Here is a 27,294-nt window from a genome sequence, read left to right as displayed (position 1 = left end):
CCATTAACATTTCACTTTGTTTCAGTATCTATTTACTATCGCTTACATACAAAGAATACAAGAAAATTGCCCATTCCTCATTTTTAATGCTAACCCTAAAATAATAAGGCTTTTGCAGCTTGAAATTAACAGATTCTGGCCAGGCATGGTGGCTAACATCTATAATCCTAGCATTTTGGGAGGCCGTGGTGGGTGGATCACCAGGTCAGGAGTTCGAGGCCAGCCTGGCCAATATGGTGAAACCCCGTCTCTACTAAAAACACAAAAATTAACTGGGCGTGGTGGCACACACCTGTTACCAGCTGCTTGGGAAGCTGAGGCAGGAGAATTGCTTGAACTCAGGAAGTGGAGGTTGCAGTGAGCTGAGATCATTCAACTGCACTCCAGCCTGGGAAACAGAGTGAGACTCTGTCTCAAAAAAAAAAAAAAAAAAAAAAGAAAAAAGAAAAAAGAAAGAAATTAACAGGTTCTCACTGGTCCTTCAACAGAAGGTTAAAGGATGATGGAGTCAGCAATGGAAAACACTCCAAATTTTCCACGGTAAACAAATCTGGCCTCAGTTCTTGCAGTTCCCAAATTCACGGTTCTTTTGGGATATGTTGATGCATGAGCTGCAAAAGATAAAACATTCCACCCCAGAATATTTTGTTTATAAAAATTTATTCACATCTAATAATTTTAGGAGATATAAACACAGCAATGTTGATGACTGTTAATTGTTAATTCTTGGAGAAAAATTGACAATTATTTCTGAAAACATGAAAAGCTTCATATAATAATTAGACTCTTACATGTGAAATTCTATTTATTATGGAGAAGTTAATAACTAATACATTACCAGCAATAAAATATAAATCATTTCTCACTGTGTTACCAATGGCAGTCCGCACAGGTTGGCAGTGATTTTGGTTTTTGTCTTCTCAAAAGAAAGTATCTAGCCAAGAGACAAAAAGCAAATTTGAAGCAAAACTTGGACTTTATTGAAAGAAAGCAAAGTACCTTTGGAAAGGGACCAAACGGGTGACTTAGAGATCAAGTGCCCTACCTGGCCCTTGGCTCCAGGTTCTTACACATTCACCTATTTTCTAGTTTTATGGACTCCTCCCCTGGCCCCTTTGGGGGTGATTAATACCTCACTGTTACTCGTGTGGTACTTGCCAGCAGTAGGGAAGTCGTCTGCATGCTTCATGAGTGTTCTGAGGTTCTATGCTTTCTCTATTGGAGATATTTTTCTTTACCAGTTGAGCACCTCCAGAGAAAGGCATATATCGGTTAAACTCCACTATTTTGCCTCTCACTGTCCATGCTTGGATGGTCTTGCTAAATTTGTGAGATTTTTATTAAGTCGTTGCCCAAGAGCTCAAAATGTTTTCTATTTGTTAGGAGGGTTCCCCTACTTGTCACCAGCTGAGATCACTTATAAATCCTGAGATGACCACCTGATAATCACCTGACATTCCTGGGGCACATTCCCAGAGCCTCTACCCTACCCCACTCATCACTATTTGACTACCTGCTCTACCTGCTCTGGGTAATCAGGATATTCTATTGCCTGCAAAACTTTTGGTATTAAACTTTTACCAATCAATATATGCAGCCCATCAACTTTCTTCACTTTAATTGTAATATGAGCTTGATTTTCTTTTGTTGATACAGTAGTTAAGATTTTATTTTATACTTAAATAACTCATTAAGTAATTTTGAAAGCATTCTAATTAAAGTAAAATTTATATGACTGCCAACTAATAGGTTTGTAGATGTTAGCTAAAAGTCTGGCATGCGAAAAGGAGAAAAAAAAGTAGCAGGAGGGAATTTTTATCTTTCTAAATGATTACATGTGCCTCCTAAAAGGTGTTTACCTACAAATTATAGGTGGTGGCAGCAGTAGCAGACAAAGGTGTGGTGTGCAGCCCTTGATCATTTCAGTGCTGCTCCTGCTGAGCCCATGACAACCCAGCCTTGTGTGCAGCCCTCGCCCTGCACCATGACATCACATCCCCCCTGCTGGCATGGTCACATGCACCTCAGGCAGACCTCACGTGCCAGGCCTGAGCTGGCCTCGCCTGCTGCTGCTACTGCTACTGCTTAAGCTGTTGGCCTCAGGAGTGCAGGAAACATGGGGTCACTCGGGAACTGAGAACAGCCACACTAGCATAGTCAACACCTTTTGCTGGAGCATCCATAGCCTGTTGTGAAAAGGCAGTATCTGCTGCTCAAAAGATCTTGACCTGGCTCACGAAGAGGTTTGTGTTGGGAGTAGATGTGTTTCTACAGACATTGTGGAACGTCTAGTAAGAGCTTTTGGATGTTCTTGGACTTACCATCTCCAACGTGTCCCAGCATTTCAACCCAGCCTCGGTGGCCAGCAGCCTAGCCTAGGCCCTTCTTTTAGAGGGTGTCATCTGCTTGGCCTACTGGTTCTAGTTTCTGACCCTGGACTTAATCTTCACAGCACTGCATCTGTTGTTAAGCACTTCTTCCGGATCGTGTGGACCATCCTGTTCTCCAGGTGCTGCAAGCACATTCTGCACAAGCAAAAGGGTGAGGAATGAAGTGCTCCCTGTGCTTTGCAGTAAAGTCTACCTTATGTCCTGGCCCATGGGCTTTCACAGGCATGGCAGGTCCACTGTAAATAAGAAGTTGGAGCACCTGAGAACAAGGTCAGACTTTTCAACATTTGCCTCGACAGGGGGCTAAAAATTCTCCACTGCTCCAAAGAAGAGTAAAGGTTAGCCAACCATAAGTGCTAGTTTCTTTTTACTTTTTTTTTTCTTTTGAGATGGAGTCTTGCTCTGTCACCAAGGCTAGAGTGCAGTGGCGCAATCTCAGCCACTGCAATCTCCACCTCCTGGGTTCAAGGGATTCTCCTGCCTCAGCCTCCCGAGTAACTGGGATTACAGGCACATGCCACCACGCCCAGCTAGTTTTTGTATTTTTAGTAGAGGCAGGGTTTCACAATGTTGGTCAGGTTGGTCTCAAACTCCTGACTTCAAGTTATCTGCCTGCCTTGGCCTCCCAAAGTGCTGTTACAGATATGAGCCACCATGCCTGGCCCATCAGTGCCAATTTCTACCAGTGCACTGTCTCAAAAAAGACAAAATGGAGGGAAAAGAACAAACACCAGACCCCAAACAAACAAAAAATGGCTGAGCAAGTAGGGAAAAATTGCAAAAAAAAAAAAAAATTTTTTTGAGACTGAGTCTCACTCTGTCACCAGGCTGGAGTGCAGTGAGGCGATCTCTACTCACTGCAACATCAGCCTCCAGGGTTCAAGCGATTCTCCTCCCTGAGCCTCCAGAGCAGCTGAGACTACAGGTGTGCACCACCACACCCAGCTAATTTTTGTATTTTTAGGAGAGACGGGGTTTCACCATGTTGGCCAAGATGGTCTCCATCTCTTGACCTCATGATCCGCCAGCCTCAACTTCCCAAAGTGCTGGGATTACCAGCGTGAGCCACCGCACCCAGCCGCAAAGATATTTTTATCCTTCCATTAGTTCTTGGCACAGCTCTTTTTATTCCCAGAAGAATAAAAACAGCATTTGTGTAGATCTACACATGAAGTGTCATTAGTAGAAAAGTGTTTTTAAACAATGTATATAACCACATTTATCTGTAAAAAGAAATTTGTGAGTAGAGAATAAAGTTAACTTTTCCTAGCATTTAAATATATTTTTGAAAGGGTAATTAATAAAGGCAGATTAAAGCTTTTAAAAACTTTACACTGAGGAAAGAATATGCGAATTTGACATTTTAGAAAAGTTTAAATGCAGGCCAGGCATGGAGGCTCACGCCTGTAATGTCAGCACTTTGGGAGGCTGAGGTGGGCGGATCACGAGGTCAAGAAATTGAGACCATCCTGGCCAACATGGTGAAACCCCGCCTCTACTAAAAATACAAAAAATTAGCTGGGTGTGGTGGCACGCGCCTGTAGTTCCAGCTGCCCAGGAGGCTGAGGCAGAAGAATTGCTTGAACCTGGGAGGCAGAGGTTGCAGTGAACCAAGATCGTGCCACTGCATTCCAGCCTGGCGACAGAGCAAGACTCTATCTCAGAAGAATAAGTCTAAATGCAAGTGTTTGTTTTTGCAGTTTAGTGTTTGTTGGGTAAGATCTGTGCAAATTATATTGACTTAGTTCATGAATGTTGTCACTTCTAAATGTGGACGGCTGGGCTGGAGGATTAAACTCAACCTCTTTTGAATTCTGGTGACCCTCTGCCAACCCTCCGTCAGATTTCTAAATGAAATAATTTTTAGAAGACTTAAGATTTTTTTTCCCTCTGTAGTTTGATGTATTTTAACGTCAACGTTTTGACGTTGGAAAAAGAACGGAAGAGCAAAAAAAAAAAAAAAAGCCTTTGGGGTTTGATGCCAAGAGCCATCTTGGTAAGCACTGAAGATCATTCAAGATTCAATATAATGTGCAAATTTTACTGCTAGCCAGCTAGGCATATATACAAAAGCTATACACTTGAAGATTTTTGGTTTCATTTTGGTTTTGGTTAATGTGGGACCTTAGAAGGAAAACAAACAGTAGTAGCTAAAAACATTCTCAAATCTATTGCTGCTTAGAAAGCATTCTCAGGAACAGTAAGCTGCAATAGACAAGCCTTGGAGAAAATCTGAATTAGCTGGTTTTCTTTGAAATACTTACAGTAGGGTTGTTAGGTGCTTTTTCTGAGGTCTATTCTGCTCTCATTTTAGGTGGCCTCTATCAGCAAAGACTGAGACATACATAGTGGACAGCTGTGAGGACCCTGGGCAAGGGAGATTCAAAAGACATGGGTCAGGGACTGGTGGAAACACTAGTCTGCTAGAACTCATTAGGAAGTGAAGCCTAGCATTTGGATAATGCAGCTTTGAAGGCATCTGGTGATCATAAATGTCTCCATGGCCCTTCTCAGCCCACCAGTGTGCCCTAGCGGCCACTCACACAGCCCTGCATGCAGGTTTGTAGGTAGACCTGCCAGATCTGCTAGAATCAAGACCTTATAGTACAGGTCTCACTTCGAAGAAAAAAGCTGTCTACCTACTCTTGTGAAAAGATTGTGAAATTTAATTTTGAATTGCAAGTATTTGGGAAACAGGTGTAGATTTCTTTGAGGATGCTTACAAAACCAGTTTTTTGTTTTGAGACGGAGTCTCACTCTGTCGCCCAGGCTGGAGTGCAATGGCATGATCTCGGCTCACTGCAACTTCTGCCTCCCAGGTTCAAGTGATTCTCCTGCTTCAGCCTCCCGAGTAGCTGGGATTACAGACAAATACCATCACGATCAGCTAATTTTTGTATTTTTACTAAAGACGGGGAAAATGTCCTCTCCACATGAATAATCAATGTTATTTCATCATCACTGATATTTTCTATCTCTGACTTGAAGTTACAAACTAACTCCAGCAAAAATATTTTTGGTTTATTATGGACAATCTGTTACACAGCAAGCACTGTCATGCTTGTTTGCTACATTTATGTATAGAAACATCCTGAAAAGGCCAGGTGCAGTGGCTCACGCCTGTAATCCTAACACTTTGAGAGGCTGAGGCGGGCACATCACACTTCAGGAGATGGAGACCATCCTGACTAATACAGTGAAACCTTTTCTCTACTAAAAATACAAAAAGGAAAATTAACTGGGCGTGATGGTGTGTGCCTATAGTCCCAGCTACTCAGGAGGCTGAGGCAGGAGAATTGCTTGAACCTGGGAGGTGGAGGTTGCAGTGAGCCAAGATCATGCCACTGCACTCCAGCCTGGGCGACAGAGCGAGACTCTGTTTCAAAACAAAACAGAACAAAAAAACTTCAGAACATATAAAGCCTCCCTAGTATTTACCTATTATTAGCTCAATAAATTTACATATGTCAATTACAGAAAGTGAAATAACTAAAGTAGGTTTATATAGAAGTCTCCAATTAAATAAACAAAATCGAATGTCCTAACTAAATGTAACTTAAAACACTAATTGTGGAATTCCACCTAAAAATTTTGTGTGCACAACTAAATTTCATAAAAATCATTCTTATAATCCCTGGTGAGCTTACATAATGAATACCTCATAAACTATAAAAGAAAAAATAATAAAAAAGAAAGTTATGGGTTTAGCATGAGTACCAAGCAAGTTAAAAAAAAAAAAAGTTTGCATGGGGAGATTCTGAACCATAAGCCATAAAATCCTACAGTAATGAATTCAATAGAAAGCAGACAGTATAGATTCCCTTTCAGCATTTTTGAGGTTTTTAGTTTTCTAGTAAATCAGTCACCTTATTAAAATTACTTGTCTTGCTTCAATATTGATTTTTTTCTTCCAAAAATAGGTACAAACTCATACTCACAAGAACAGTTACTTACTCCACAGTTTTCTTACACCTAAGGTTTATCTTTAGAGTGATGTATGTGTATATTTAACTCTACGTAAGTCAAAACTAAAACTCTGTGTTTCAGGCAGAGCAGCCACATATTCAAGGAAAAATATATAACAATGTTTATTCATGACTCAGAAATGTATGGATTTTATTTATACTCTATATAATTTTTATAATTAAAATGACCCTGTAGTCAATAACAATTTAATTATACATTAAAATAATGAAAAGTGTAGAATTGGCTTGTAATACAAATGATAAATGCTGAAGGTAATGGATACTTTATTTATCCTGATGTGACTAATACATATTATATGCCTGTATCAAAACATGTCATATATTGCATAAATATATACACATTTGGCTGGGCACAGTGGCTCATGCCTGTGGTCCTAGCACTCTGGGAGGCCGAGGCAGGCAGATCACGAGGTCGGAAGATCAAGACCATCCTGGTCAACATGGTGAAACCCCATCTCTACTAAAATACAAAAATTAGCCTGGTGTGGTGGCGGATGCCTGTAATCCCAACTATTTGGGAGGCAGAGGTAGGAGAATCACTTGAACCAGGGAAGTGGAGGTTGCAGTGAGCCAAGATCATGCCACTGTACTCCAGCCTGGGTGACAGAGCGAGACTCTGTCTCCAAAAAAAAAAAACCAAAAAGCAACCAAACAAAAAAATTATGAATAGCACAAATAATAAGGTAATTAAAATCATACTATGTATCCACAGAAATTAAGAACAGTAAGTTTAAATAAGACAAGAATATTTAACCTATACAAAAAATATTCTTTAACTTATTTGCAGTTGAAAGTCACTGATGAAGGAGATTACTAGAAATGTTAGTCCATTGTTACCAAATAGTATATTGTTACCATCTTTTACATACACCCTTGAGTAAGGTGGAATAGGTTAAAGTTAGAAGCATAATGTTTCATTGAATGCACAATGGTCTTAACACATTTCTTAAAAAGTTATGTTTACATGTAAAATGTTAAAAGATATACTTCATTACATAAAATTACAATAAAATGATTTACTACTAATTTAATCAATTTTAACTATAATAAAAAACTTGTTTTCTCACTATAATGCAGATTATTACTCTGAAAACCTACCTCCTGCATCACTCCTTTATAAGTTAACCACAAAGTGCCTCTCCAATTACTGAAAATGTAATTTCATTACTGAAATGTAATTTGAATCACATGCTTTCACATGTGAATATAGCAGGAATGAAAATTCATGAATCTTACATTTTTTTTTTGAGATGGAGTTTGACTTTTGTTGCCCAGGTTGGAGTGCAACGGTAGGTATGATTTCGGCTCACTGAGGCCTCCACTTTCCAGGTTCAAGGGATTCTCCTGCTTCAGCCTTTGAATTAGCTGGGGTTATAGGTGCCTGGCAAATTTTTGTATTTTTAGTAGAGACAGGGTTTCACCATGTTGGTCAGGTTGGTCTCAAGCTCCTGACCTCAGGTGATCCACCGGCCGCAGCCTCCCAAAGTGCTGGGATTACAGGTGTGAGCCACCATGCCTGGCTACATCTTACATTTTAGTATCCTTAGTGTTCCATAAAAAAATGTTTTAAATAATGCCCACCTAATAAAAGAATCTCTCATATCTTTGATGCAGCAACAATTGGTCACATGCTTTCACATGTGAATATAGCAGGAATGAAAGAAGAGCATAGTTATTTGAGAGTTTAATTACGTCATTATTCACTAATTCAAAAATCAGTAATTTTCTCAAGATAAAAGTATACTTTAAATGTAGTTATAACTCTGAAAATTTTCTACTTTTTAAATGTTATATACAATTTATCCACCAAGTTTTATTTTGGGTTGTTTTCTGTACTTAGCACTGATTTAGTGTAACATCTGAAGTGTCCATGCCTTAGATATTTCCACTGTGAATTCTCAGATGTTTACACAAACTTAATTTAGGATTAAATTTTTTTCATATTTACTGCATCTGCAAAAATATATTTTAGTATGAACCCTCTGGTGTTTTCTGTGCTGTGGTTTTTGAAAAAATGTTTTTCCAAACTGATTACATTTGTAGGGTTTCTCTGCAATATAAATTCCCTGATGTTGAACAAACTTTGTACTATCAACCAAGTACTATAGACCCTCATGTTTTATAAGCTGTAGTTTTTCAAAACTGTTTTTACAAATTTATTACATTTTCCAGGTTTTTCCAATATAAATTTTCTGATGTTGAACAATATATGAGCAACTGCTTCAGGGTTTTCTTTAGTACAAAATGTGTACAATAAGATCTGTGATACACGTAATGGTATACTACAACCCTCTTTGTTATTTGTAATGTTTGTCTTCAGAATGAATTCTCTTCTTCACTTTAAAGGCTTATATTTTCTGAAAGATCTTTTGACACTACTTGCATCTATAATGGTTTTATTAAGTACCGACTCTCTGATGTTGAGTAAGATATGAGCAGATATTAATGGCTTTTCCACAATCTTTGTGTATACACCTTTTCCCAAGTAAAAATTATTTCCTGTGCAATAAGGTATGAGCATTAATTAAAAGTTCTGCCACATTCTTCATACTTGTAGAAGTTTACTCCAATATAAATTATCTTACCTACAATCAAGTGTGACAACCATGTAGAGGCTTTGTCACATTCTTTACATTTCTAGAGTTTCTCACCAGTATAATTAATTTTATGTTTTAAAAAGTTTGAGGTGTTGTCAAAATCACTGTCACATCTTCAGGTTTGTAGAGTTTCTCTCCAGTATGAATTTTGTTATGTGTAGTAAGGTTTGAATATTGGTTGAAAGCTTTGCCACATTCTTTACATTTGTAGGGTTGTTCTTTAGTATGAATTCTCTTGTGTGTATTAAGGTGTGAGGAATAGTTAAATGCTTTGCCACATTCTTCACATTTGTAGGGTTGCTTTCCAGTATGAATTTTCTTATGTTCAATAAGGTTTGAGGATCGGTTAAAAGCTTTGCCACACTTTTCACATTTGTAGGGTTTCTCTCCAGTATGAATAATCTTATGTGTAGAAAGGGTTGAAGACAGTTTAAAAGCTTTGCCACATTCTTCACATTTGTAGGGTTTCTCTCCAGTATGAATTATCTTATGTTTAGTAAGGGTTGAAGACCACTTAAAGGCTTTGCCACATTTTTCACATTTGTAGGGTTTCTCCTCAGTGTGAATTATCTTATGTTTAGTAAGAGTTGAGAACTGGTTAAAAGCTTTACCACATTCTTCACATTTGTAGGGTTTTCCTCCAGTATGAATTTTTTTATGTGTAGTAAGGTTTGAAGATTGGGTAAAAGCTTTGCCACATTCTTCGCATTTGTAGAATTTCTCTCCAGTATGAATTTTCTTATGTGTAGTAAGGTTTGAGGATTGGGTAAAAGCTTTGCCACATTCTTCACACTTGTAGGGTTTCTCTCCAGTATGAATCCTCTTATGTTTGGTAAGGATTGAGAAATGGTTAAAAGCTTTGCCACATTCTTCACATTTGTAGGGTTTCTCTCCACTATGAGTTATCTTATGTTCAGTAAGCTTTGAGGACCACTTAAAAGCTTTGCCACATTCTTCACATTTGTAGGGTTTCTTTTCAATGTGAATTTTCCTATGTTTACTAAGGTTTGAGGACCGGCTAAAAGCTTTGCCACATTCTTCACATTTGTAGGGTTTCTCTGCAGTATGAATTCTCTTATGTGTAGTAAGGTTTGAGAACTGGTTAAAGGCTTTGCCACATACTTCACATTTGTAGGGCTTCTCTCCAGTATGAATTCTGTTATGTTTAGTAAGGGTTGAGGGCCAGTTAAAGGCTTTCCCACATTCTTCACATTTGTAGGGTTTCTCTCCTGTATGAGTTAACTTATGTTCAGTAAGCTTTGAGGACCACTTAAAAGCTTTGCCACATTCTTCACATTTGTAGGGTTTCTTTTCAGTATGAATTTTCTTATGTTTAGTAAGGTTTGAGGAGCGGCTAAAAGCTTCACCACATTCTGTACATTTGTAGAATTTCTCTGCAGTATGGATTCTTTTATGTGTAGTAAGGTTTGAGAACTGGTTAAAGGCTTTGCCACATTCTTCACATGTGTAGGGTTTCTCTCCAGTATGAATTCTCTTATGTTTAGTAAGAGTTGAGGGCCAATTAAAGGCTTTCCCACATTCTTCACATTTGTAAGGTCTCTCCCTAGGATGAATTTTCTTATGTTCACTAAGGTTTGAGGATTGGTTAAAAGCTTTGGCACATTCTTTACATTTGTAGAACTTCTTTCCAGTGCGAATTATCTTATGAGTAGTAAGGATTGAGGACTTGTTAAAAGCTTTGCCACATTCTTCACATTTGTAGAGTTTGTATCTAGTATAAATTTTTTTATGTGTAGTAAGGTGTGAGGACCAGTTAAAGACTTTGCCACATTCTTCACATGTATAGGGTTTCTCTCCAGTATTAATTCTCTTACGTTTAGTGATGATTGAAGGCCAGTTAAAAGCTTTTCCAAATTTTTCACATTTGCAGAAATTCACTCTGGTATGAATTATTTTATGTTGAGTTAGCTGTGAAAGCATGCAAAATGATTTGTCACATTCTTTGCATTTGAAAAGTTTTTTTTCAGTATGGCTTATCTTATGTCTGTTTGAATTTGAAAATTCATGAAAGGTTTTCACACATTTGTCAAACAGAAATATGTTGCTCTGGGTAGCTGGCAAACATTGGTTAAATCCATTATAACCTCCTCTGCGCACCTTACACTCATCCACACTTTTACAGTCTTTTTTTAAATGTACATTTTTATGTCCACAGTTTTTATATCTTCTCAGTGTCACTTTTTGGAAAGGATGTTTTATATGCTGCTCTGGCCAAAAGTCTTGGGCAACATGAGAACACATAACTGAAAAAAATGAAAATAACAAATTATTCCACTTGCTAGACTCAGAGATAAATATACTTTATCTAACATATAAAATCACACAAGTTATACAAGCAAGACATCATAGAAAAATGCCACAGGCCCTAATTTATTTATAGAGATACAAATGTAACAAAAACATACTGATCAAAATGCATCAGCAAAAAATTTATAAATAAGTGTGTGCAGTGCCCCACGTGAGCCCAATGCAAAGAGCCACATAGAAGGAAAAGATAATTGGTTACATTTACCCAACACGGCCTTTTCTGCTCTCCAACATAACATAGTGCCTTTAGAAGTAAATTGCCAACTCCAATTATTTTGCATATAGGGGAATACCTGAGAGTGGATAATTTATAAAGAAAAAAGGCTTATTTTGCTCACAATTTGGCAGACTGTACTACAAAGAAGTGTGTACCAGCATCTGTTTCTGGTGAGGGTCTCAGGAAGCTTACTGTTATGGTGGAAGGCAAAGAGTAACTGGAAATATCACATGGTAACAGAGAAGGTGTGAGGTGAAGGAGCCAGGTTCTTTCAATGAACCAGCTCTCTCTTGAATTAACAGAGTGTAAACTTTCTTATTACCAAGACGATGGTGCCAAGTCATTCATGAGGAATTCACTTCCATGACAAAAATACCTCTTTCCAGGTCCCACATCCAACACTGAAGATTACATTGCAGCATGAGGTTTGGAAACATGGACATCCAAACCATATCACAGACAAAGTAGACTTAACAGACTCATATAAACCTTTCCAGTAAAAAGCAAGAGAACATACAATATTCTTCTTTGCACCTTGTGTATTCTGCTAGGATAAACTGCGTGCAGTTGCTTATGCCCATAATCCTAAAACTTGGGAAACAAAAGTAGGAGGATTGCTTGAGGCCAGAAGTTTGAGACCAGCCAGGGAAACACAATGAGACTCTGTCTCTACAAATAATAATAAAAAATTTGCCGGGCGCGGTGGCTCACGCCTGTAATCCCAACACTTTGGGAGGCTGAGACAGGCAGATCACGAGGTCAGGAGATCAAGACCATCCTGGCTAACACGGTGAAACCCCGCCTCTACTAAAATACAAAAAAAAATTAGCCGGATGTGGTGGCAGGTGCCTGTAGTCCCAGCTACTCAGGAGGCTGAGGCAGGAGAATGACGTGAACCTGGGAGGTGGAGCGTGCAGTGAGCCGAGATCATCGCGCCACTGCACTCCAGCCTGGGCAACAGAGCGAGACTTCACCTCAAAAAAAAAAAAAAAAAAAAAAATTAGCCAGGGATGGTAGTGCATGTCTGTACACCCAGCTACTTGAGGGGCTGAGGCTGACTTGAGCCAAGGAGGTTGAGGCTACAGTGGGCCAAAATCATGTCACTGTACTCCAGCCTGGGCAAGAGTAAGATCCTGTCTCAAAACAACAACAACAGTGACAAATAAATTTAAGAAGACCAAAATTATACACTGCGATTTTTGACCAAAATTGCATAAAACTAGGAATTAAAAGCAAAATTGGCAAATCCAAAAATACATGAAAATAAAACACTCTTCAACATATTCTTGCTCAAGGACCAAAGAATTTAACTTTTCCAAAGTTATCAATACAAGCTACAGTGGTGAACTAATTCAATATAATCTCTACATAAAATTCAATAGTACAATTTTTCACAGAAATATTCTTCACAATTTTAAAATTTGATTAAAAACTATAGCCAAGCCAGGCATGGTGGCTCACGTTTGTTATCCTAGCACTTTGGGAGGCCAAGGCGGGTGGATTGCCTGTTGAGCTCAGGAGTTTGAGACCAGCCTGGGTAACACGGTGAAACCCTGTCTCTACCAAAAATACAAAAAAATTAGCTGGGCGTGGCAGTGTGTGCTTGCAATCCCAGCTACTTGGGAGGCTGAGGCAGGTGAATTGCTAGAACCCGGGAGGCAGATGTTTCAGTGAGCCACAATCGTGCCACTGCACTCCAGCCTGGGTGACAGAGCGAGATCTCTATCTCTTAAAAAAAAAAAAAAAAAAAACTATAGCCAAGCAATTATGAAACAATAAAGAGGCATTATACTTTCTGATTTCAAAACATATTAAAAGCTACAATAACAATGTAGTACTGACACAAAGACAGATAAGTAGATGAAAGAACAGAATAAAGAACCCTAAAATGAACCCTTCTGTATATGATCAAATGATCTTCTACAAAGTTGTCATGAGCAAACAATAGAAAAAAAATACCTTCAAAAAATGATGTTGAAACGTGGATACCAACACTAATAAAATAAAGTTGATTTCCTTGAAGTATATATAAAAACATTTTAAACAAAACACGTAAGACAGAAAAAAGGAACTAACAAATCTTTTAAAAAGAAATATGGAAAAAAGACACGACACTGGTCTTGGCACCATTTTCTTAGATACAACCTTAAATGCATGAACAACAAAGAACAGAAAAATTTAACTACACTATACCTCAAAATTTGTGTACATCAAAGAAAATATTCAATAGAGAGACAATGCCTCCTAGAAAATGAGTGAAAGTATTTGTAAATCACATGTGGTATTAATATTCATAATATATAAACCACTTTTAAAACTGACAATAAAGTTGAATAATCTGATTTGGAAATGGACAAATAACTGAACTAAACTTTTACCAAAAATATACACAAATGGGAAGAAGCATTTAAAAAGACACAAAATTACAATTTGTAGAGAAATGCATAAAAATCACAATGAAAAACAAATTCACCTCACACCCATTTAGAATGGCTACTATAAATTTTATAAAAACACAAACTCTGTTGATGATGCAATAAAAATAAAACCAGCCAGGTACAGTGGCTCACATCTTTAATCCCAGTGCTTTGGGAGGTTGAGACAGGTGAATCACCATAGGTCAGTTCGAGATCAGTCTGGCCAACAGGGCAAAACCCCATCTCTACTAAAAAGACAAAAATTAGCCAGACATAGTGGTGGGTGCCTGTAATCTCAGCTACTCCTGAGGCTGAGGCAGGAGAACTGTTTGAACCTGGCACACAAGAACAAATCACTGCACTTCAGTCTAGGTGACAGAGCGAGACTCTATCTCAAAAATAATAATAATAATAATAATAATAATAATAATAAATTACCAATTTTAAAAAAAACCCTATGTTGACTGTTGGTGGAAAACAAGGAGGTCGAGGCCGGCAGATCACCTGAGGTCGGAAGTTCGAGACTAGCCTGATCAACATGGAATAACTCCATCTCTACTAAAAATACAAAATTAGCCAGGCATGGTGGCCCATGCCTGTAATCCCAGCTACTCAGAGAGCTGAGGCAGAAGAATCGCTTGAACCTGGGGGGCAGAGGTTGCAGTGAACCGAGATCACGCCATTGACTCCAGCCTGGGCAACGAGAGCAAAACTTTGTCTCAAAAAAAAAAAAAAAAAAAAAATTATAAATGTTTCTCAAAGAATTAAAAATGAAATTATCCAATACAAAAAAATCTCATTTATGACTCTATATTCATAACAGAAAATGCAGGACCTGAGTAACATATATGAACATCCATATTTTTTGTATCAGTATGCACAAAAGCCAAAAGGTTGAAGAAACTTAGATGTCCCTTGATTTATAAATACATCAAAAAATGTAACATATACCTACAATGTAATATTATTCAGCCTTCATATAGAAAATCTTGCATCATTTTAAGATAAATTTTGAGAATATTATGTCACCAGAAATTAGCAAGTAACGAAATTATGGATACCATATGACTCAACTTAGCTGAGGTATCTTAAGTAGTCACACTCATAAAATCAGCAAGTAAAAGGGTGTTTGTCAAGGGCTGAAAACGGCAAAATGAGCACTTGTTACTTAATGTGTATTCAGTTTCACATGTGTACAATTTTTAGAAGTTTTCTGAATAACAATGTATATATTTTTATCATCTCTGAAATGTACAGTTGTTGTTGTTTTTTTTAAAAGACAGGGTCTCACTTTGTTACCCAAGCTGAAGTACAGTGGTGCAATTATGGCTCACTGTAGACTCTAACTTCAAAGCTCATGTAATCCCTCCCCCTCAATCTCCCAAAAAGCTTGTACCATGGGTGTACACCACCATGCCTGGCTATTTTTAAAAATTATTTGTACAGACGGAATCTCCATGTGTTGCCCAGACCAGTCTCATACTTTGGCCTCAATCAATCCACCTGTCTTGGCCTCCCAAAATCCTGGGATTGCAGATGTGAGTCACCACCATGTCTGAAGCGTACACTTCAATAGATTTAAGTTGGTAAATTTTATGTTACGTGTTTTTACAACACTAACATTAAAAAAAAAAAAAAATGAAAAAAATACAGCATTATAAACCTTTTTAAAAACTACCTTCAAATTACAAAAGTGTTTCTTTCATACAAAGAAAATATATTTTCATCATTAAACACATGGTGAAAATAGACTATTTCCATGATTACTTGCTTAGAGAAGATAAAACAACCATTAAAAATTAGCTGAAAAATTATACAAGATAAGCTTTAACCAAAATTGGGGTCATATTTATAAACACACACAGACACACACACACACACACACACACACACACACACATAAAAAATATGATTGTGATAGACATTTGGTGATTGATCTTTTTTTTTTTTTTTTTTTTTGAGATGGAGTCTTGTTCTGTTTCCCAGGCTGGAGAGCAGCAGCGCGATCTGGCTCACTGCAACCTCCACTTCCCAGGTTTAAGTGATTCTCCTGCTTCAGCCTTCCGAGTAGCTGGGACTATAGGCACACACCACCGTGTTCGGCTAATTTTTTGTAGCCAGGAGGGTCTCATCTCCTGACCTTGTGATCCGCCTGCCTCAGCCTCTCAAAGTGCTAGGATTGCAGGTGTGACCCACGGTGCCCGGCCAGTGATTTTGAGGGAAGAGAGAGACCCTCTCACACCATTTTATATTGTTTTATACTCAGTACCTATTTTAAGAAAAAAAACAAGGAGGTGAAACCAAAGGCAGTCAGCCTGGCACCAGGCACCAGACCCAAAACCAGACCCAAAATCAGGCCTGGGCCTGCCTGGCCTAAACCTAGTAGTTAAAAATCAACTCATGACTTAGCAACCGATGTTATCCATAGATTCCAGACATTGTATGGAAAAGCATTGTGAAACTCCCTGCTCTGTTCTGTTTCACTCTGACTATCGGTGCATGAAGCACCTGTCACATACCCCCTAGATTACTCAACCAATCACGACCCTTTCATGTGAAATCTTTAGTGTTGTGAGCCCTTAAAAGGGACAGAAACTGTGCACTCGGGGAGCTCGGATTTTAAGATGGTAGCTTCCTGATGCTCCCAGCTGAATAAAGCCCTTCCTTCTAAACTCGGTGTCTGAGGGGTTTTGTCTGTGGCTCATCCTGCTACATCTCTTGGTTCCCTGACTGTGAAGTAAGGTGACTGATGGACGGCCAAGAAAGCCCCTTAGGCGGCTTAGGCCTGCCCTGTGGAGCATCCCTGCGGGGGGTCCAGCCAGCCTGAGTGACACGATCCAAAGAGTGCTCCCGGGTAGGCAATTGCCCCGGTGGAACGCCTCGCCAGAGCAGTGCGTAGCAGGCCCCTGTGGAGGATTAACACAGTGGCTGAACGCCAGGAAGGAACTGGCACTTGGAATCCGGACATCTGAAACTTGGTAAGACTAGTCTTTGGAACTTGTCCACTCCACCTGAGTGGAAGCATGGCCTGATCACCCACAGCGTGCCTGCATTGGCACTTTTGTTCTGGTTTTGACTTGACTTGAATTGCGTGATACTTCGGCTTTAGTTCTGACTTGGCTTGAATTTCTGGATACTCTAGTTTTGGTTTCGCTTTTAGTTTGGTACAAACTGTAAAGGGGTGTGTGTGTGTGCCCTCTTTACCCGTTCTTTGTTTTATGGTGAGTGTGTGGTGTGAGCATGATATTTTGTCTTGAGAAAACATGGATCAGGCACAAAGTAAGCCCACCCCATTAGGGACTATGTTAAAGAATTTCAAGAAAGGATTCAAAGGAGACTATGGAATCACTATGACTCCAGGAAAACTTAGAACTGTGTGTGAAACAGACTGGCCAGCATTAGATGTAGGTTGGCCATCAGAAGGAAGCCTAGACAGGTCTCTAGTTTCAAAGGTATGGCACAAAGTAACTGGCAAGCCAGGACACCCAGATCAATTCCCATATATAGATTCCTGGTTACATTCCTGGTTACAGCTAGTTTTAATTCCCCCACAGTGGTTAAGGGGACAGGCAGCACCAGTACTAGTAGCAAAGGGAGAGTTAGTTAAGGAACGTTCTCGCTCCACCCGCTGAGGGAAGCCGGCACCTAAAGTTCTGTCTGACCCAGAGCCCAAGGACTCGTGGCAAAAGGCACCAACAGTGCCCCCCACTTATCAAGCGGAGAAGCCCCCTTCTCCTGAGCTCACAACCCCCAGACTACCCAGAGTAGACAAGAAGGGAAGTGAAGCTGCAGGAGAAACTCCTCCCTTGGCAGCTCGCTTATGGCCCAAGGCTGGAATCCAAATGTCCCTGCGAGAGCAGTGATATACTGGCATAGATGAGGATGGACACATGGTGGAATGGCATGCCTTTGTATATCACCCTTTCACCTCTGCTGACCTCCTCAATTAGAAAAATAACACTCCATCTTACACTGATTATCAATTAAACAATTATCCAGACTCATAATCCTACTTGGGCTGATTGCCACCAGCTACTCATGAAACACAGATTAAAGGTGAAGGGTGCTCCAGGCAGCAACTAAATGGCTAGAGGAGCACAGATGAAAGGCGATGAGTGTTCCAGGCGGGAATTAAATGGCTAGAGGAGCATGTCCCAGCCAATTACCAAAATCCCCAGGAATACATAAGAATTCAGCTGCCAGGAATGGACCCTCAATGGGATCCAAATGAAGGACTAGATATGGAGAGGCTAAGACGGTATGGAGAGGCTAAGACGGTACCGAGAGGTATCCGTTGAAGGTCTGAAAAAAGGGGCTCAAAAGGCCACCAATGTAAATAAAGTTTCTGAAGTCATCCAAGGAAAGGAGGAAAGCCCAGCCCAGTTCTGTGAAAGACTGTATGAGGCCTATCGTATGTATACTCCTTTCGATCCGGACAGTCCTGAAAATCAGCATATGATTAATATGGCCTTAGTTAGTCAGAGCGCAGAAGATATCCAGAGAAAAGTACAAAAACAGGCTGGGTTTGCAGGAATGAATGCCTCGTAGTTACTAGAGATAGCTAATCAAGTATTTGTAAATAGAGATGCAACAAGCTGCAATAGAGATGAGACAGCTGCAAGGAGGGCAAACGCCAGGCCAGATGAAATGCTGATTTGCTGGCAGCGGCAATTAGAGGAATTCCCCCGAAAGGGCAGGGAAAGGGGGGTTCTGGGAGGAATGCCCAGTCCAATCGCTCACGTCTGCAGCGTAACCAATGTGCCTACTGTAAAAAAATAGGGCACTGGAAACATAAATGACCCCAACTAAAGGAAAAGCAGGGTGATGCAGAGCAAAAGATCTCAGACAAAGATGAAGGGACTTTGTTCAGTCTGGCCGAAGGGCTACTAGACTGAAGGGGACTGGGCTCAAACGTCCCCAAGGAGCCCACGGTCAGGATGAAAATAGGTGGCAAGGACATTAAGTTTCTGATCAATACCAGAGCCGAACATTCAGTAGTAACCACCCCAGTGACCCCCTTATCTAAAAAGACCACTGATATAATTGGAGCAACAGGAGTCTCTGCCAAGCAGGCCGTGGACCTGCTCGGTGGGAGGACATAAAGTGACTCATCAATTTCTGTATATGCCTGACTGCCCCTTGCCTTTGTTGGGAAGAGACTTGCTTAGCAAGCTGAGAATCATCATTTGCTTTACAAAACAGGGTTCTTTCCAGCTGAAGTTACCGGAAACAGGAGTCATCATGGCCCTTACAGTCCCCCGGGGAGGAAGAATGGAGACTTTTTCTAACCGAGCCAGGTCAGGAAATAAAACCAACTCTAGCTAAGCGATGGACCTGAGTATGGGCAGAGGACAATCCTCCAGGGCTGGCAATCAATTAAGCCCTGTACTCATAGAAGTCAAGCCTGGGGCCCAGCCAATCAGACAAAAGCAGTATTCAGTCCCCAGGAAAGCCCTTAAAGGAATACAGACTCATCTTAGACGCTTAAAAGCCTTTGGAATTACAGTTCCTTGTCGGTCTCCAAGAAACAACCCCCTCCTACCTGTCCCCAAACGAGGGACCAAATATAGACTCGAACAGGACTTATGCTTGGTAAACCAAGCCACAGTGACTCTGTACCCAACAGTTCCTAACCCTTACACACTGTTAGGATTGCTGCCGGATGAGGATGGCTGGTTTACTTGCCTGGACTTGAAAGGTGCCTTCTTTAGCATCAGAATAGCTCCTGAGAGCCAAAAGCTATTTGCCTTTCAGTGGGAAGATCCGGGGTCAGGTGTCACCACTCAGTACACTTGGACTCGGCTTCCCCAAGGGTTCAAAAACTCCCCCATCTTTGGGGAGGCGCTGGCTCGAGACCTCCAGAAGTTTCCTGCTAAAGACCTAGGCTGCGTCCTGCTCCAGTACGTGGATGACTTTCTGCTAGGACAGTCCACGGCAGTTGTGTGTGCAAAAGGGATGGATGCCCTGCTTCGACACCTAGAGGAGTGTGGGTATAAGAAGAAAGCTCAGATCTGCAGACAGCAGGTATGCTACCTGGGATTCACTATTCGAAAAGGGGAGCGCAGCCTAGGGTCAGAAAGAAAGCAGATCATCTGCAGTCTACTGGAACCTAAAACCAGAAGGCAAGTAAGAATTTTTAGGAGCTGTGGGGTTTTGCAGATTATGGCTTCCAAACTTTGCGGTGCTAGCCAAACCGTTGTATGGGGTTACAAAGGGGGGCGATTGAGAGTCCTTTGAATGGGGGCCTCTACAACAGCAAGTCTTTTGTAAGTTAAAAGAAAAACTTATGTCAGCCCCAGCTCTAGGACTACCAGATTTGACAAAGCCCTTCACGCTCTATGTGTCAGAAAGAGAAAAAATTGAAGTAGGAGTTTTAACTCAAACTGTGGGGCCCTGGCCAAGACCAGTGGCCTACCTCTCAAAACAACTAGATAGGGTTTCTAAAGGCTGGCCTCCATGTCTAAGAGCCTTGGTGGCAACGGCCAAGTGGAAAAGCTAACCCTTGGACAAAATCTAAATATAAAAGCCCCCCATGCGGTGGTAACTCTGATGAATACCAAAGGACACCACTGGCTAACAAATGCTAGATTAACTAAGTACCAAGGCTTGTTATGTGAAAACCCCTGCATAACTACTGAAGTCTGTAACACTTTAAATCCTGCCACCTTGCTCCCAGTATCCGATAGCCCTGTTGAACATAACTGTGTAGAGGTGTTGGGCTCTTGATATGCTTTTCTAACCCTTCAAGTACATGGAACATTATATAAAGAAAAAGCCCTGTTAAATTCTGGGGAAAAGGACATAAAATATCAATAAGAAATTCTACAATTATTAGAAGCAGTGTGGAAACCCCAAAAGGTGGCAGTCATGCACTGCAGGGGACACCAGTGAGTTTCCACCTCGGTGAGCCAAGGAAACTCCCAAGCAGACACAGAGGCCCGAAAAGCAGCATCAACTCCTTACCGGGCACCAGTCACAGCCCCACTACTCCCTCAAACGCTTGATCTGGTGCCTCTAAAGAGGAAAAAGATTTTCTTCAGGCAGAGAGAGGACAAACAATAAAGGAAGGATGGATAAAGTTACCAGATGAAGAAGAATAGCTGTGCCACAGCTGCTAGCAGCCACAGTCATGCTGGCTGTACATGAAACTACCCATTTAGGCCAAGGATCACTTGAAAAGCTGTTAGGCCAGTATTTCTACATCTCACACTTGCCAGCTCTTGCTAAAACAGTAGTACAGCAATGCGTTACCTGTTGACAGCACAATGCAAAGCAAGGCCCCTCTGTGCCTCCTGGCACACAAGCCTACGGAGCGGCTCCTTTTGAAGATCTTCAAATGGACTTCACAGAGATGCCTAAATGTGGAGGTAACAAGTATTTACTGGTTGTAGTGTGTACTTACTCTGGGTGGGTGGAGGCTTATCCAACACAAACTGAAAACGCTTGTGAAGTAACCCATGTGCCTCTTTGAGATCTCATCCCTAGGTTTGGACTGCCTCTACAAATCGGCTCAGATAATGGGCCGGCATTTGTGGCTGACTTCGTACAGAAGATGGCAACAAGTAGTTGAAGATATAAAGATATAACAAAACTGGCACATGTACCCGTGCAAGTGTGGCATGGATTTAATCCAGAAGCCATGTTTGGAAATTGGTTCACAGCAACAGGATGATTTAAAACTCTTATAATAGCAGTAATAATAGTAATAGGAACCTGCTTACTGCTCCCTTGTTTGCTACCTGTACTTCTCCAAATGATAAAAAGCTTCGTTGCTACCTTAGTTCACCAGAATGCTTCAGCACGAACATACATATTATATGAATCACTATCAGTGCACAGGAAGACATAAGTAGTGAGAATGAAAGTGAGAACTCCCACTAATAAAATGAGTGAAAGTCTCAAAGGGGTAAATGAGGGAAGAGAGAGACCCTCTCACACTGTTTCATATTGTTTTATACTCAGTACCTGTTTTAAGAAAAAAAAACAAGGAAGTGAAACCAAAGGCAGTCAGCCCGGCACCAGGCACCAGACCCGAAACCAGGCCTGGGCCAGCCTGGCCCAAACCTAGTAGTTAAAAATCAACTCATGACTTAGCAACCGATGTTATCCATAGATTCCAGACATTGTACAGAAAAACACTGTGAAACTCCCTGCTCTGTTCCGTTTCACTCTGACTACCGGTGCATGAAGCCCCTGTCACATACCCCCTAGATTACTCAACCAATCACGACCCTTTCATGTGAAATCTTTAGTGTTGTGAGCCCTTAAAAGGGACAGAAATTGTGCATTTGGGGAGCTCGGATTTTAAGATGGTAGCTTCCTGATGCTCCCAGCTGAATAAAGCCCTTCCTTCTACAACTCAGTGTCTGAGGGGTTTTGTCTGCGGCTCATCCTGCTACAATTTATCTCTTAATTAAATCCTACATTGACTTAAAGCATACAGAATTGAAAATTGTCTGAAATTATAATACACAAAAACCAAAAAACACAATAAACTGATTTTAAGAAACCTACACTGAAGAAATACACTAATATGAAACTGGAAAACAATAATAAGAGAAATGTTTACCCATAAAATCTGGTACGCAAGGCCAGGCACAGTGGCTCACGCCTGTAATCCCAGCACTTTCAGAGGCCGAGGCAGGTGGATCGCCTGAGGTCAGAAATTCAAGACCAGCCTGACCAATATGATGAAACCCCGTCTCTACTAAAAATACAAAAATTAGCCAGGCATGATGGCAAATGCCTATAATCCCAGCTACTCAGTCCTGAGATAGGAGAATCGCTGGAACCTGCTGGGGGTGGAGGTTGCAGTGAGTCGAGATCATGCCATTGCACTCTAGCCCAGGCCACAAGAGCAAAACTCCATTTAAAAAAAAAAAAAAATCTGGTATGGAACACTGATGCACCATTAAAGAAGAATTTGTTTAGATAACTACAACATTTGACTGCAGCTTTGTACTTCTGAATCATTGGCATGAACTGTACAGCAGGAAAATTTTAGAGAAAATGCAGTATAATCAAAAATACAAGATTCTGAGAAACTTTTAATAAACATTTAAAAGAAACTACAGATAATTTTTATATTTTAAGTAGATGCTATACTTACAAAAAATGAAACTGCTGTAATCCAACTTTAGAGGCAAAACTGAATTACATATTTTATATATATATATATACACACACACACTGCAGAATAAGGTTAGAGCCTCTGATATATAAAACAAATATCTGGGAATAAATTATATTATTTAGATATAGGGTAGAAAAGTAGGTACAAATCCTATCATTCTCTTTTACCTACAGCAAACTTAAATTTATAAGTAACTATATTAGTAAATATGGAGTGCTTACTAATTATCTAATTTACTTCAGACATAATATGTAAATTCTAGTATAACTGTCCTAAATGTCTGAATCCAAAATTACAGACAAATTTGGAAATAAAAAACAGAAACTGGGCCAGGCACGGTGGCTCATGCCTGTAATCCCAGCATTTTGAGAGGCGGAGATGGGTGGATCATTTGAGGTCAGAAGTTTTAGACCAACCTTACCAACATGGTGAAAGCCCATCTCTACTTAAAATACAAAAAAATTAGCCAGGTGTGATGGGGGACACCTGTAACCTCAGCTACTTGGGAGGCTGAGGCAGGAAAATCAGTTGAAACTGGGAAGTGGAGGTTGCAATGAGCTGAGATTGTGCCATTGTACTCCAGCCTGGGTGACAGAGCGAGACTCTGACTCAAAAAAGAAAAAGAAAAAGAAAATAGAAACTAAAAACTAAAAATGTATAGGGAGAGTAACAACAGTAAGATGGAAAAACAGAAGGTGCCCTACTTGCTTATCACTGCAGAGCAAGAAAATTTGTCAGCCATCCTAGACAAAAATGCCTTTATGAGAGCCAGGCATCATGGCTCACACTTGCAATGACAGCTATATGGTACATTGAGGTAGGAGAATTGCTTCAGGCCAGGATTTTAAGATCAGGCTGGGTTATGTAGCAAAACCCCCTCTCAAAAACAAGTTCCTTTAAAAGAGTTTTGAGATCCAGGGAGGCAGTTGTAAACTCTCATAAAGCCCAAGATTAAGGAGTTTTCTTTTTCAGAAAGCAGGCTCTCATTCAGGTGGCAAACTACAGGACCCCTGTTCTTAACTACAGGCCAGAAAATGGCCCACCCAGCTTGGTCCCACAGAAAATTCTGAACTTACTCTGTAACCATCCCAAACTGCTTCTAGCCACAGTCTGGGAGAGGTCCTGTTCTTCAAAAGGCCTGGAGGAAGATACTGGTTTATAGCCATGCAGGCCTTTACTGTGGACCCTGAAGCAGTTCAGTGACTGTTCCAGCTCCCTAAGTCACGGTTTATGGCCAGTTCTGCCTAATTAGAAACCCACACAGTTACCTGGGGAAATCCTCTCTGGTACTCAGTGAAAGCCACACTCATCCACATCCTAATATAAAGCCCACCATATGCAGACCCGACTGCAAAAACCTGCCCTAGTGTCTGCCCTACAGATGAAAGTCCTGAAGGATATTTACTCTGCCCAAAAATAAAATGGAAATTACAACTACCCAAGCTCCTTGTAACAAGCCAACTAAAGGTGGACCCTAGTGCAGACCCAGCAGCCTTGCGACCAAGCTATGACCCCTCTCCACTACAGGCCAGGCATGGTGGCTCATGCCTGTAATCCCAACAATTTGGGAGGCTGAGGCAGACAGATCACCTGAGGTCAGGAGTTTGAGACCAATCTGGCCAAACATGGTGAAACCCTGTCTCTACTAAAAATACAAAAATTAGCCAGGCATGGTGGCACACTCCCGTAATCCCATCTACTCGGGAGACTGAGACAGGAGGCAGAGGTTGCAGTGAGCCAAGATCGTGCCACTGCACTCCAGCCTGGGCAACAGAGCAAGACTTTGTCTTTAAAAAAAAAAAAAAAAAAAAAAGCCATGGTCTCCAAAGTGATCTATAAATTTAATAAACTTTCTATCAAAATTCCAGTGGGATTTTTTTTCACAGTAATGCAGTAATGGACAATGCAATTCTAAAATACACATGAAACTAGAATAAACTTTGAATAAAGCAAACTTGAGGAAAAAGAACAAAGCAAAGAAACATCATAATTCATAATTTCAAATTATTTAAAGGCTATAGTAATAAAACAGGATGAATTGTGCAGAAAATACACAAAGAAATCCAATGGAACAGAAAGCACTTCTCACGTACTTCAGACATGAAGCAAAGAAAGAACTTAAAAAATAGTTTAATATAGAGTTTCTCAAAAGCATACAGATACTTCTGTGTCCCCCAAAGGAATGGAAAAGCAGTCAGATTGTGCAGTCTCTTAAATGTCATGAAGAGGACTTTGGCTCTCACGGTAAACTTGAAGGAAGATCACCAAAGTGAAATAAGAATCCTGAGAGAATTTAAAAGCATGCCCCTACGTGAAAGCAAAATGAAAAAACTCAGGCGTCCCAGAAATTGTTTCCTTTGGAACACAGCTTCCCAAGTCACATTTTAAGGACTGGCTTTCCCCTTAACCTTTGGACCTATCATCTGTGTTTGTTGTACTCACTTTCACTTTCACCTACCTGAGGGTTTAGCTACCATTTCATGTCTCCTCATAGGCTCCCAAGGCTCTTTTTCTTGCTCCAGACAGGTGATCAGGTCTGGTTTAGAAACAGCAATACCTGTTTCAAAAAAAAATAAATTACATGAATCTTGCTCATATTCTCCAATTATTAACCTAGCAATGTGTCCAGTATGAAGGGTGTGATAGAATATCCTAATCATTAATCCCAAAATACTAATTTTTTTTGGAGATGGAGTCTCAATCTGTCACCAAGACTGGAGTACAGTGGTGCAATCTCGGCTCACTGCAATCTCCATCTCTGGGGTTCAAGCAATTCCAATGCCTCAGCCTCCCAAGTAGCTGGGATTACAGGCGTGTGCCACCATGCCTGATCAATTTTTGTATTTTTAGTAGAGACAGGGTTTTGCCATGTTGGTCAGGTTGGTCTCAAACTCCTGACCTCAGGGTGATCCGCCTGCCTTGGCCTCCCAAAGTGCTAGGATTACAGGTATGAACCACCGTACCTGGCCCCAAAATACTAATTTTTAACAAAAATTTCTTTTTGTTTGAGACAGAGTCTCACTCTATTGCCCAGACTGGAGTGCAGTGGCACAATCTCGGCTCACTGCAACCTCCACCTCCCGGGTTCAAGCCATTCTCCTGCCTCAGGCTCCTGAGTAGCTGGGATTACTGGCATGAACCACCACACCTGGCTAATTTTTGCATTTTTAGTAAAGATGGGGTTTTGCCATGTTGGTCAGGATGATCTCAAACTCCTGACCTCAGGTGATCTGCCTGCCTCGGCCTCCCAGAGTACTGGGATTACAGGAGTGAGGTACCATGCCTGGCCTTTAACAAAAATTTCTAAATATTTAGAAAATATTTTATTTTGTAGGTTCTTAATTTCACTACCTGGTAATACTGAATCAAAAATTAGTGTTGGCAATTAGACTTTAAGTTGTAGGCAAAAATATTTTATGCCACTTAATTTCTGGCATTACTACTATTGTGGAGTGAAAGATACAGATCAGTTCAGAAATGTGGAAAGTTCAGGTCAAGATGAAATATCTTGAAAAAAATTATTTAGTGCACCAACAAATCCCCCCAATTTTTTTGAAAACAGGAATCTGAAACTCATGTATGAAAAGTACAAATTACCAAAAAACAGTCTACAGAAAAAAAAAAGAAAGATTTAGGGTGTATTAGGATTGAGTATTGAAGTTATGCTCACCCAGGAAGACCAGGTTTCTGTAGTTCTCTAACATCACATTCCTATATAAATTCTGCTGTGCAGTGTCCAGGCACTGCCACTCTTCCAGACAGAATTCTATGGCCACATCCATAAATGTCAATGGTCCCTAAAAAACACACACACAAACACACACATTTACCAAGTGGCCACATGCAGAATTTATAATTTGACTCAAGGTAAAATGAGAGAGTAAAGAGAACAGGTTTTGACTTATAGAAGATACTGAACTTATCCAATAAAATAATTATCTACATGGAAATATTCTCCAATGTATTCTCTACCCCTGAGAAAAGAAAGTGGAGTAAGATCCACAACATCAGTGTATATATAATACTTTTCTAGATGATGAACTATAAAACTGAGGGCATGGTTGGGCCTGGTGGCTCACGCCTGTAATCCCAGCACTTTGGGAGGCTGAGGCGGGTGGATCACGAGGTCAGGAGATCAAGACCATCCTGGCTAACACGGTGAAACCTCGTCTCTACTAAAAATACAAAAAATTAGCCAGGCATGGTGGCGGGTGCCTGTAGTCCCA

The 27,294-nt window shown here is 40.5% G+C and overlaps 2 protein-coding genes across 7 annotated transcripts in view; one reads left to right on the top strand and one right to left on the bottom strand.

Annotated features, from left to right (window-relative positions):
* Positions 1-27,294, top strand: part of LOC103234264 (uncharacterized) — a 322,907-nt gene that overhangs the window by 236,729 nt on the left and 58,884 nt on the right. The gene's annotated exons all lie outside the window — the stretch shown is intronic.
* ZNF43 (zinc finger protein 43) overlaps positions 8,268-27,294 on the bottom strand; it is a 39,235-nt gene continuing 20,208 nt past the window's right edge. For 4 of the 6 annotated variants that reach the window (XM_073016732.1, XM_037995097.2, XM_073016731.1 and 1 more), the window contains 3 exons: positions 26,739-26,865; positions 25,527-25,625; positions 8,268-11,237 (listed from right to left, as the gene is read on the bottom strand). In XM_073016732.1, the coding sequence (XP_072872833.1) occupies positions 9,049-11,237; positions 25,527-25,625; positions 26,739-26,850 (2,400 nt within the window). In that variant the 5' untranslated portion in view covers positions 26,851-26,865 and the 3' untranslated portion in view covers positions 8,268-9,048. The remainder of the gene's footprint in view (positions 11,238-25,526; positions 25,626-26,738; positions 26,866-27,294) is intronic. The other 2 variants (XM_073016734.1, XM_073016733.1) reach the window with 1 other exon arrangement.

This window comes from Chlorocebus sabaeus, chromosome 6 (assembly GCF_047675955.1).
Source record: "Chlorocebus sabaeus isolate Y175 chromosome 6, mChlSab1.0.hap1, whole genome shotgun sequence".
Lineage (NCBI taxonomy): Eukaryota > Metazoa > Chordata > Mammalia > Primates > Cercopithecidae > Chlorocebus > Chlorocebus sabaeus.
The sequence above is the reverse complement of the archived record's forward strand: the minus strand, read 5'-3'. Positions and strand labels throughout refer to the sequence as shown.